The sequence below is a fragment of the Empidonax traillii genome, unplaced genomic scaffold (assembly GCF_003031625.1).
Source record: "Empidonax traillii isolate 1590-97213 ecotype Southwest subspecies unplaced genomic scaffold, ASM303162v1 scaffold201:size1909950, whole genome shotgun sequence".
NCBI classification, from domain to species: domain Eukaryota; kingdom Metazoa; phylum Chordata; class Aves; order Passeriformes; family Tyrannidae; genus Empidonax; species Empidonax traillii.
The window spans coordinates 1,791,117-1,803,348 of NW_020955394.1; the positions used below are offsets into that span (position 1 = coordinate 1,791,117).

Genomic DNA, 12,232 nt, shown 5'->3' on the forward strand with positions numbered 1-12,232 from the left:
GAGCGTGAAACAACCCGGGGAGGGCGTGACAGTGCGAAAGAATCGCCTGCCCGTGTTTCACCGGGCATCCCTCGGCGTGGCATCCCCTCGGATCTGAAGGGCATCCCGGGACCCGCGCCATTCCCGCGCCGCGGGGCGGGGGCCGCCTGCGGGGCGCTCCCGGTGCGGGACAGCCGGACCCGCACAGCCGGTCCCGGGCGTGGGCTGACCCCTCTGGCCGCTGGGGCTCCACGGCCGCGGACGGGGCCGACTGGGGACACCCCTACAACTTCACCCGAAGTTTTCTGGCTGCCCCGTCCCCCTCCGGGTCAGGTCGCGGCCCCTCCAAGGCGGGCACCGGTGGGACGAGATACCACAACCTCCCGCCGCGGCTCCTCGTTGCCCATCGGGGCACGGCTGTCACCGGCGGGGCGGGGAGCGGGGGGGCCCCCGGGGCGCGCCCACCGCCCATCCCCGCCCATCCCCGCCGCGCTCCGCCCGCCGCCCCCGCGCTGTGCCTGGCAGGGCGGCGGGAGCCGCGGGAGCCGCTCGGTGCCGCCGCCGCCCGGGAGGGAGGTTATGTAAGGGGGGAGGGAGGCGGCGGGAGGAGGAGGAGCGGGAGGAGCAGGACGGCTCTCCGTGCAGCCGCCGTGCAGCCGCAGCCAGCCGGGGCCGGGGCGGCCGCATGTGCGAAGTGGGGACGCGGCCGCCGCTGGGCGCCGAGCGCGGGGAGCCGCCCGGGAGTGCCGCCGCCGCCGAGAGGTGCCGAGACATGGGGTGAGTCCGCCGGGCCCCGGCCACGCGTGGGCGCCGCGTCCCGCCCCGGCTCCGCCGCAGGTGTGCCCGGCGGTCGCGGAGCCGGGGAGAGCCCCGGGAGCGCTCCCCAGAACCGGCGTTTTATAATGTAATTAATCACTGACGCCCGCCCGGGAGCGGGCTCCTGCCCGAGCCGCTGGCCGAGGGAGAGCACCGCCGGCACGTTACCGGCGGCGAAATCCCCGCTGGAATGAGCGGGGAGGAGCTCGGGATGTCGCGGAACGGGGTGCTGGTGCGGGGGCCGGGGGGTCCGGTCCCTCGCCGGGAAGCTGCGGGATGTGTAGCGAGTTCATTGTCAGATGCTTCACTCGCGCTGGCTCAGCCAGAGCTCTGGCTGCTGGAGGCACGAGATAAACTTGCCTGAATTGTGCCAGTTGTTCCCTAATTTGCGTAAATATTTCCCCCCTTGTTTATTTTTTTTTAACATGCCAGAAGTCTCTGATCGCATGTGGTGGCCTCTTGGAGAATTCAGCTTGATCTTTCCAGAAATCAGTCCGGCGTTTTTTCTATCGTCTAACTTGTATGAGGGGACAAAAGCTAAATGCTGGCATTAGGGCAGCTTGTGAACTAAATATCCGGAAACAGAGGTTAAGTTTGTGCTCTTGACTTGAACTATATATAGGTTTGAGATTCTTTCGACCAGAGTGTCTTAGAGTTTTCCAAACCCACACATTTCATTTACTTTATTTTTATCCTATTATGTTCTCTCACACCTTTTCCTTGCCTCTCCTCACCCCCCTGTGGCAAGGAATCGTTCTCCAGTTTCTGAGCTTACTCCTGCTGCTTCCAGCTATCCAAATTCCCACTATAAATATGTTTATTTTTGTCGAAGGATATAATTTGAGACTATATGGATAAATAATGAATTAAAATGTCATGCATGTGTCTGAATTTGATACCCAGGAATACTGAATAGAAGTACAGGGGCAGAAGGAGAAATAGGATCTGAGTATCTCCCTGTGTTTCACTTAAGGATTGCAAGGGACTCGTCTTCTTAATTATATGAAGTTTCACTGAAAAATGAAACGAACTGTCCTCGGGGTTGGAGAAAGAAGCATCAAAACCTGTGTGGAGAAGCACTGCCCCGAATTAGTCCAGGATGTTCAGAAACATCCATCCATGGGAAACTTGCCTCTGTCACCCTATCTGGGTGTCTCTCAATGCAAATATTTTTGTTGTTGTCATTTTTAACTATTTCCATACTGGTAGATCAGTTTAGCTGTGGCTCGGAGAGAACTGAGTGGACGATTGCAGTGGTCCCCCATCCCCTTCTGTCAGACAGTTGTAGCTCTGGGCTCAGTGTGGTCCTGCTCTGCCTCCAGAGCTGTTCAGGCTGCGAAGGACTTGAAGGCTTTTAAGAGCTCTGTCTGTGCCACTCCATGTTGGGTCATGCAGACTTGTACAGGGAGCAGGCACGTCCACCAGCCTGGTTCAATACCCTGATTTAATGTGTTTCACTTGAAGTAAGTTATTTCAGTCTTACCCTGGTGCATGTGAGATCAAGCTCCCAGCATCATTCATTCCCTGGGTTTCAGCGTGGGTTGTACACACTCACACACTCTGTACAGAGTGCAGACAAGGTGTTTTTTGAATATGCATTTTTTTCAGTGTCTCATGTCGTTGTCTTGCCATTCACCTTTCTGATACTGAGAACTTGGAAGTGTGTTTGTGATAGCATTACTGCAGCTATGTCTTGGCACACAGACATGGGAGCAACCCCCGAGTTTTCCAGTTCCATCTCTGCTGGTAAATCCTTCACCTCTGCATGCTCTAGCTTTTCCTTCTGTGAAATGGGCACCTCTGTACTTGCCTGTCCTTGTGAAGCAGGTTGTGGTCAGAGCACAGTTTTCCTTACTTGAAAGAATATATTTTGGCCCAGGAATTCCAGTGGGATTTGCTTCCTGGGCACATTTTGGTGTCACATGTGAGGCATTTTTTCATAGAAATTGTGACAGCAACTTGATTCTTAGCTCTTAAAATATTTTTTCTTTTACTTTGCTCTTTTTTTTTTTTTTTCCTAGGGGTGACCATTGCTAATGATTCATTTAAATGCTGCCTATGGATTTGGCAGTGACTGATGGTGCTATGAAACCTGATATAGCTACTTGAGCTCAGCAAAGCAAAGCTATTTAAATTGCTTATTAGCTGTGAGCTGAGCTATTTAAACTGTTAGTTTAGTTCGACTTACTAGGCAGCAAGCTAGTTTCAAGTTTTACAGAAGTAATTTACATGTTAAAAAAACCCCAATGCCTGTAATACAGGGATATGAAAACAATGTTGTAAAAAACTGTCCAGGAAAAAAAAAATCTTCTTCAGTGCCCATTAAAGTCAATGTAAAGGTTCCTACTGACTGAAAACCATTGTATATTGGTCAAGCCACTGTTAAGGGTCTCACTGGACAAATGTTTACTTTGAAGGGAACAAATCTTTTCCTAAATCACCACTTTCTTCTACCCAGCATATCTGATAGCTGCTGTTACCTCAATGGTCTCAGAGCTTAAACTTTAGCTATTTGAAAGCCACAGTGTAACACATTTCCAACTGTAGAAATCTTTGTCTGAAAATACCACCTGCTTTGTCTCTTAGTGTTGCAAGCCAAAGGCTATCACAATCAAGAAAGTGGCTCTGGTGTTAGTGAGCTGCACTTACTCATCTAATAGTTTGACCTCAATTTAAGCAGTCAAAGCTAAATATACAGTTATAAAGATGCTTGAGGCTTATGGAGGTATTGGGTAGCACTTCATCTGTGTTTAAATTCTTTTACTGTTTTAATTTCTTTAGTAACTTTGTATTTCTTTATCTGTCCATTACAAAATATTTCTTGTTATGAGGTGTGTGACGAGTATCCGCTTTAGATTAGACCTGTAAATCACTTCACTTGTGCTGAAGCTGTTATTTATATTATCTGTTGGATTAAAACTCAAATCAATGTAAATACCCTCTAGCAATAAAATTGAATTTTAGATATGTTTTATAAATAATATAAAACTGAAAATGAGGCCTCTGACTGTTAGCAATTATTGCAGAAAGGTGTACAACCATGTAGAAGTGTGTGCTATACAGGTTAATGCTGAACTAGCTCACAGCACACCTTTCTTTTGGCTGACATGAGATGGTTTTTCTCTGCTGCTTCCTCAGGGGCTAATGTGATAAATTAGTCCCCTCCAGCTGGGATCTGTCCACACCTCCCCCAGGTGGGCTTTGAGCCCATCACCAGGAAGGTGGGAAAAGGTGAGTTTCCAAGCCTAGATCAAGCAGTGAAGTAACCTCATCTTAAGGTGACTGGACTCTTGAACAAAACTCTGTTCTCCATGTAATATATTCATGGAAAGGTGCAATTGGGGGCTATATTACTGAGGGCATCTTTAATGTTTTTATTATGCAGTGACATTTAAGAGGTAAGGAAAGTCTGCCTTGCACTCTCCCCTTCTGCTGTCAGCAGTAGTAATGTCCATTGGCCAGCATGTGGCTTTATTTGGGGAGTAAAAGGCAAACAAATGTGAGGAAGAGGGAATAAGGTCGTGAAGGAAGCAGAAGCTGTGGTGAAGCTCATGTTATAGGGAGATGTTAATTTTGAAGGGTGTTCACTTTCCTGGTACCAGCAGTACTTTAGAAACCATGGTGATAAGCTTTGCCTGAGAAGCTCCGTGGCAGGGAATAGTGTGTGTTGCAGAAGAAATTCAACTTGGCTTTCATCCGAATCCCACTGAAATCCATGGGAGTCTTGCACTAGCTCCCTTCAAAGTTTGGCCAACCCATCTGTCTGTGAGGGAAGGGGGTGTCCTGGGACCCTGGGAGTGGCACCTGGCTCTCACTGCAGTTCAGGGTCCCTCAAAGCAGGGCTAGGACAAGCATATACCCAAACACAGCTCAGTTGGTACTGTGAGCTCAGGGACTCTTTTTTTTTTTTTTTTTTTTTAGATTTTAAGGTGAGCAGCTTCAGTTCAGTTCCTAGCACAGCTTGGGGGAGCAGATTATATCAGACATCATCCAGTTGGTGCTGGTGTTGTTCAAGGAAAGGGACTGAGATCTGATAGATGCTGAAGCCATTTATCTCATGGTTTTTTTGAAACAGCTGGCTGGGGGTGCTTGATTCTTCACATCCTTAGCTCCTTATGTAGGTATTCCCATTTTACAAAGGGAATATAAATGATTGTTGTTCTGATTTGGAGATTGTGGCCTCTGTGTACAGATACAGGTGTCTGTACAACATCCAGTGGGAAAGTCAGGTCCAGAGAACTGTAGTTCTGAATTAGTATGTTTGGTTTCACTGAAATGCAAGGGAAAGCTCCATTGACCTCAACAGTATGTAGTCCCTTATTTATGTTGTTTATGTGTATTTAAATAAGGTTAGAGAGGCAGGGAGCTTGGTGGGGTGGGTAGATTTAAAAAAAGACTAAATAGCTGGATCCTCATGATTTGTGTGTGCTTAGGGTTTTGGTGTGGTTGCATTCAAGTGAGTGAACAAATCTGTAGTAGAGTTTCATCCAAGTGACATTGTCTCCTCTCACAATTATGTGTGGAGTTCTTGGCAGTGCATAGCAATGCAGACAGATGCACATAACTGAATTTAGGCAAAAATCTGTGTGAATAAGCTCTAAGTAAAACATGGGATTGGGAGAAATTAAGAGACAAGGTAATAAAAGAGTAGCAGAAAGAAATGATGGAGGGATGACTGACATGGAAGTAGATTATACTGACAGTAGATTATAAAAATACTGTAGGGTCTGCTACAGGTAAGTTTAGCAAATGACAATAGGAAAAATCTGCCAGTACCACAACTAGTTTGAGTCCTGTGCTGCAAATTTCTCCGACATTTGCTCATGTACAGTACGCTGTAGGAAGAGTGAACACAAAGAAAATTCAGTGCTAAGAGGGTCATCGTGGTCAAGTTGCTTTCAGCTGCTAACTTAATTAATTACCACTGTTAATTTGATTATCACTTGAGAAAAAAATTATAAAATATTCTCCACAAAGTTGAGATGTCCCTCAAGCCCTTCTTTTTATTTGAAGAGAGAATGGTGAGTAGGTCTCATGATAACAAGGGCATCATTTGAAATGTTAAAAAGAATTATTTGATGCTCAGTTCCTTTAAACTGAAAGTTTTTTAACTGATCCAAGATCTGACAAAGTGTCTTAAACTGTTCTTTTAAACATATTCCCAGTGTGACTGAGACAGGCAGAGAAGGGCAGGGAGTTTGCTGAGAACCCAAGAGCAAGGGCATCATCCTGGTTTTGCATCTAGATTTCCTGCAGTGCTGTGTGTTCATTTTATTCGTTCATTATTATTGCAGTGCCCAAGATAAATAGCCTCACCATGAACATACACTTAAGGACGCACAAGAATTTTGAATCAGCTGTTGGTTTTCCTGTTGACTTTTTGATAGGGTGTGTGCAGAGTGGGAAGGTCCTCGCTCCTGAAGGCTGCTACATGTTCAAATCTCTGCCAGCTTTCACCTTGAATGCTGTCTATCGCCTCTGTGCACTTTGTGCACTGCAAATACAGCGTGTGACTTGTTTATACTGTGATTTGGCCGTGGCTCTTTAGGATGTTAATGTGCTCAGGGAACGTATTTCAACTGTGTTCCTCTGATAATTGAGCAGCATATTGTAAAAAGCTGATGATCCTGTTATTAAACCTCAGAATGTGACAAGGGCACTGCCTTCAAACGAAGGCGGGAAGTGTGTTTAAGCCTGAGCATTAAAGAAGCACTTTTAATGGCAAGAGCAATTAGGCAGGGAACAGACAATTAGTGTTGGGGAAGGTTGCTGCTGCGCCACAGCCACACATCACCCCGCACAGGTTAGGGACGGTGTGAGTAGGGCTTGTGTAATACATACTCATGCAAAATGTACAAGATGAGATTGGCTGATGCAGTTGATCTCTGATTATATTTTTGGTGACACATCCTAGCTGCTCTCTGCCTGTTTGCAAGAGAAATCTGCCCGCTGCTGCCGGCTTGGATGCTCTGTGCTTAGCTCATGTGTGACACGAGTAGCTGGCTGCTTACTCCTCATTGACGTAGCAACTATTAGAGGCTATTGGACCCTCTTGCATCACTCTGAATTGCTTTGTAATGGGAATTTTACCACGGGGGCCAGGATTAAAATGAAGATAATACTTTTAAATAATTGATGGTCGAGGTGTTTTTAGGATTTGTTTTTAAAAAAAATGGATGTTGCTGGCTGACATCAGCAAGCGGGACAGCCTGCTTAGTGACTCATAGGGGAGCGGGAGGCTCTGCTGTGTAGGTGTTCTAGGATTTGTGGGCTTCATGTTGGAGGCTGGCAGGACTGGGAGCCTTAGCTGCAAAACAACAGTGGCTTTATTGTGGAGAAAGAGTGAGCAGATTTGAGACAGGGGAAAGAGGGAAAAAGGGGCCTGGTGATAGAGGTGTGAGCAGCAGTGAGTGCTGGTTACCGTGCAAAGCCTGTTCCCTTCAGTGGCACTGCATCCTCCTTTCCTGCCTCCTCCATGCACTGATCTGATTTTATTTATTTGACGTGGCTTATCAAAATGCAAGATTGTAAGAATTCCTGAAGGGACAAACTGTTTCCTTTCCATCTGGAAGTTTCACTGCAGCCTACAGGATTTAGAAGCTTGAACCCTACTGCAATTCAAAAAGGAATTTTCTGTAGAAGTTGCACTTTTCTGCCTACGCATCAAGAGGCCAGGGAGAGCCCTCCAGAGCTGCCAGCGTTGTTCCCTGTTAGCATTTTCATAATAATAATAATAATAATAATGATAATAATCCTGCAACTGCTTTCTTATCAGGCAACGTGTAGTACCTCAGTGCAGCAACACAGCAAAGGCCTCTGTGGAATATGTTTAGAAATATGTAGCCAGCTTGTACTGAGTTGCTCCTGCTTGTACTGAGGATCCCTCCTTGTAGACTGTGAAATGGTGCTGTACATGTACTTACTGAATAAATACTTCTTGTTTGCCTCTGCTTAACATTTTATAGTAGATTCTCCTCAGATATGCAACTACTGTATTTTTTTTTGGGGGGGGGGATACAAAATTTTAATTTTGTGTAGTGGTGAAGGGAAATGTTAATTTTATATTGGAGGTGTGACCATCTTTTTTTCAGTATTCATTACTTATTTTTTCATTCCTGGAAGAAGGGCAGGTAGCATAGCCAGAGCTGGGGAGTATTGAGCAACACTTGTGCTTTTGAAAACACGGTGCTTCAAGATGCGCAATCATATTAATTGCATTGCAGTGACTGACTCAAATTCTCCTCTGTTGGTGAGTTACTCCGTAATCTGTTACAGCAACACTTTGTTGCCTTTGTTTCATTCCCTGCTTTTATCAGCCTTTTGTATTCCAGCTTCCCACTATGAATCTGTTGTACACATCTAAAATGTCTCCCTGCAGTTGTTTAAACGGGAACATGTGATCTGTTTGGTGGTGCTGAAAATTGTCAGTAAGAGCATTTGAAAAAAGCTGGAAAAGTTCTTTGAGACGAGAAGTGCAAAATGTCCCCACCCAGCTCTCAGGGCTGTGCTGGGGTGCTGAGTTGCTTGGAGGGTGAATGGAAAATGTGGGGAGAGTGACACCTTGTTAGCATTTGTTTTGGAGATTGTGACGTGTAAAGAGGCAGAATATCTGTTCTAGTGGGTAGTTCAGACAGTGGGGCAAACATGGCAGCAATGTAGTTGTCCCCATGTTGCCCACAGCCCCAAATCACACAGATAAAATTTTTATATGAATGGAAGATGTCAAACTTGCTCCATGCCTCAAAGTGGGACATTAGACTTGCAGAGTGGTGATGAAAATTGCCCTTGGAGGGTCCTACCTTTTGGGATAGAGCAGTTTCTGGCATGCAGGATGATCTGATGCCAATCCTGAAGGTGATGTCGTCAGTCCCTATTAACTTACTTTCTCCCAGAGCTGTCGGTTTGGATTATTCTACTGTCTCTCCATAAGCACACTTCCACTATGTACATGTCCTGACTTGGAAGTGGGATTTCTCAACTTGAGAGCCACAAGCTAGTCAATTTAATCTCATTCCACCTTTATACACCTAACCATTTTTCCCTCTCTCTTAAACACCTATTTAGCATATGCACACTTCCCTTTTTTCACAAAGTAGGAAAACTCCCACAAATCAGATTTTTTTTTTCTTTTGGTCTTAATATAACTTACTATGAGTCTGTACCTAGTGTGCACTACCCCTCCACGTAAAGCCCCTATTTCTTACACCCTCATGTAGTCCAATCCCCTGATAGCCCCGAAGTTGAAATAATCCTCCCTGACCTGCCAGGTGGTTTCTACCCAGACAGGACAGTGCCACAGTGCTCATGGGCACAATGCACATCAAGGGCCCAACTGCTGCCCTTGGGTATTCAGAGAGGAGATAAAAGTATCTTTGGACTCTGTTCATGTACATATAAAATTCAGTGATTGTCATTGTAGTCCTCTGTCCTCCAGCTGGGATAGGGAGAAATTTATTCTTTTTTGAAATAATAAAAGAGATTCAGTTGCCTAAAACTTTACAGCAAACAGGTGAATGAGAGCTCTCTCTTTTCATGATTATTTTGTTTGACAGCTGTTTGTTGCTTATAGGAGATAGCTAATTTGGTGTTGCCCGTTGTTTATAAGAGGTGGGCCTTATAAACTTGTATTTGAAGTATCTTCTAAAAATGCTCATTCATAAAAATCAGTCTAATTTGGTTTATGGTCCTTTTCAAGAAGAAAAGAAACTGGCTTGACTGAGAACAGGGATCTGTCACTTCACTACACCCACCCAAATTCAAGGGACTTGAATTAAAAGCTCGAGTCTAATCTCAGTTACAATGAAACACAAAAGCTGCGGAGCAAGGACCAGATCCCACACTCCAGAGAGGGAGTTGTTGGTTTGGGAGTTATTTGGGGTAGACAGGGAGGCTGCTCATCTCCTCCCAGGCAGATCCAGAAGTGTGTATGTGTTCATGCTTCCTTGGGGAACTTTCCTCTCTGTATCTCTTTCACCTTCCTCTGTGCTTTGGAGCAGGGAAATGGGTGTTTGTGCACAATGTGAAATTCCACTTTGTCTTTTGAGAGATCTGAAGGACAAATAATGTGTTTAAAGTTTCCATGTGATCCTCAAAGACATTCCCCAGACAGAAAGTTCTGAGCATCTGTTTTTTGAGACCTTCAAAATTGCATATTATGGAAGATGCATCAGCTTTCAAGGATGTAGTTGTGTGCAGCCTGATACTCCCAGCAATCCCTTTTGCCCTGTTTTGCCTCCCCAGACTTTCCTGGGGAGAAAGACAGTGGTTTTTGCAGAGGGCTGTAGGGACAGCTTCCTTCATCACCTCGACTGAAGCCTGAGCTAAGCACCTCTCCTGTGGTTGTGGTTACCTGCTTTTCCCTCTACAGGGAAGGTCTGTGCTGAATTTTTCAGCCTCAAAGTAATAATCCTGCATATGCATTGTTCAGATCTTTGCAAGAACTTTTCTCCATTGAGTTAGAAATTAGCATTTCAAATTCTATGGGGGAGAAGTTGCCAAAGTTTTTTATATTTTAAGCTTAGAATTTGGAATGGAATCAAAATATCTAATCCACTTTGCATTCCCTGCTTGGTCTTTCCTCCCTGCCTTATGAATTGGCATCCTTGTCCTTAGGAGGGAGGGCAATATTGTGCAACTCTGTACGGCTTCTCTTGTTAAATATCAAAGTAACATTGCCCTGATTTGCAACACCCTTTCCAATAACTGTTAAATTAGCACACGTGACATGAGGCTGTACTGGAAAGAGTTTATGCTCGTCAACTGCTATACAAGATGACCTCTGAATTATTGGCCAGAAGAGAAAATAGACACACGACTGCTGGGAATGGTTTGGGATGGTTCAGTGCTGTCTTGTTATTCCGTAAAAGAACAGCTGATTTCAATGAGGTAAACAGGTTGGTCCAAACTTTGCCCCTTGCAGTTAAGTTGCTTTTCCTCTCTTTCTTTTCTTTTTCCATCTCCTTTTGGCACTTCTCCTTCCCCTGTGGTGACGTTGGAGCTGCTGCTGCCGCCTGGGGGGAGGACAGCCTGGCTGGTGCCCAGGGTGGCAGCAGCTCCAGGCCTGGGTCAAAGTGTTGGCTTGGAAGCACATGGAAAAACACAGGGCAAGTCTGGGTTGTCTAGGGAGAAGTGGGCCACCGAAATGCTCTTTTGCTGCCTTTCAGGGGTAGTAAAGCTTCCAAAAAGAAAATCGTGTTTAGGGAGTCCTGTAATAGAGACCTTACAGATCAAATCGATTTAATTCTTAGGGTGCTAAAGTGTGAATGTGCGAAAAGCATAGTAAGAATTTCTCACCAGTTGGCACCTTATCCTCAGTGGCTCAGCGAGTACTTGATCCATTCTGCATACCAACACCAGGCACTAATTTTAGATCACAGGGACTATGAAGAGTGCAATTTCTAACTCTTGACTTGCTATATTTTACTTATGGCAAGTAGGGGAAACTGTTGCATGAACTTTCTCCTCCAGCAAGGGAGGTGGCTATTTCCACTACCAAGAGCTTACGTACCACGAGCGTGCATGCAAAACAAATTCCTGCAGAATACAAAACATCATTTCTAATCCTATTTTAAAACAAATAAGTGTTCAGAATTTTGTTCTGAAAATGAAGCAAAAAAAATCATTTAAATTGTGTAATGTGGGTTGTTATTCTAGCATAAACATCTGTCTAGAATTTGAGCTGACTTTGCTCACATTTGTTTGGTATAAATAAGCAGTAACTTAGATCAAAAGAAGATCATGTCTCCTGCATTTTCTGAAGGGTGAATTCACTGCTGCATAGATCCCATCAAAGGTTCAAAGCCCCACAGCAAAAGTGTCAGTCAGGGATGCAGCCATAAGCGTGCTGTGCTGTCTTTGGGATGTGTGTCAGCCTGAAGTGCTTTACTTGCGTTTGATAAACATGCTGAGCTACCAGCTTTGTGCTGAAGGAGCACTGCAGAGCTTAGCAATGGCTCACGTAGTTGTCAGTGAGCAGGGTGAGCCTCTTGTCACTGTCCAGCTGGTTTGATTTGTTTTACAGGATTGCTGGGGCGTAGTTCTGTCCCCTCCCAGCTAATTCCTCATTTGGGAGCAGACATGGGGATACCTAAATGTATATAGTGCATGTATAGTCACAGAATGGTTTGAGTTGGAAGGGACTTCAAAGATCGTCTGCTTCCAACTTTGTCTTGGGCAGGGATACCATTCACTAGACCAGGTTGCTCAAAGCCCCATCCATCCTGGCCTGAACACTTCCAGGAATGGGCAGCCACAATCTCTCTAGGTAACCTGTTCCACTGCCTCACCACCCTCACAGTAAAGAATTTCTTCCAATTATCTAATCTAAAGCTGCCCTTTTTCAGCATTTAGTCCTTGTTCTGTCACTGGATGTCCATGTAAAAAGTTGGTCTGCAGCTCTCTTGTGGTCCTGTTAGATACTGGAAGGCTGAAAATCCCA

The 12,232-nt window shown here is 45.3% G+C and overlaps 1 protein-coding gene across 3 annotated transcripts in view; it reads left to right on the forward strand.

Annotated features, from left to right (window-relative positions):
* The first annotated feature begins 630 nt into the window (after positions 1-630).
* The window catches only part of HOMER2 (homer scaffold protein 2), a 57,307-nt gene continuing 45,705 nt past the window's right edge, over positions 631-12,232 (forward strand). For all 3 annotated transcript variants that reach the window (XM_027887016.1, XM_027887017.1, XM_027887018.1), the window contains exon 1: positions 631-756. In XM_027887016.1, the coding sequence (XP_027742817.1) occupies positions 665-756 (92 nt within the window). In that variant the 5' untranslated portion in view covers positions 631-664. The remainder of the gene's footprint in view (positions 757-12,232) is intronic.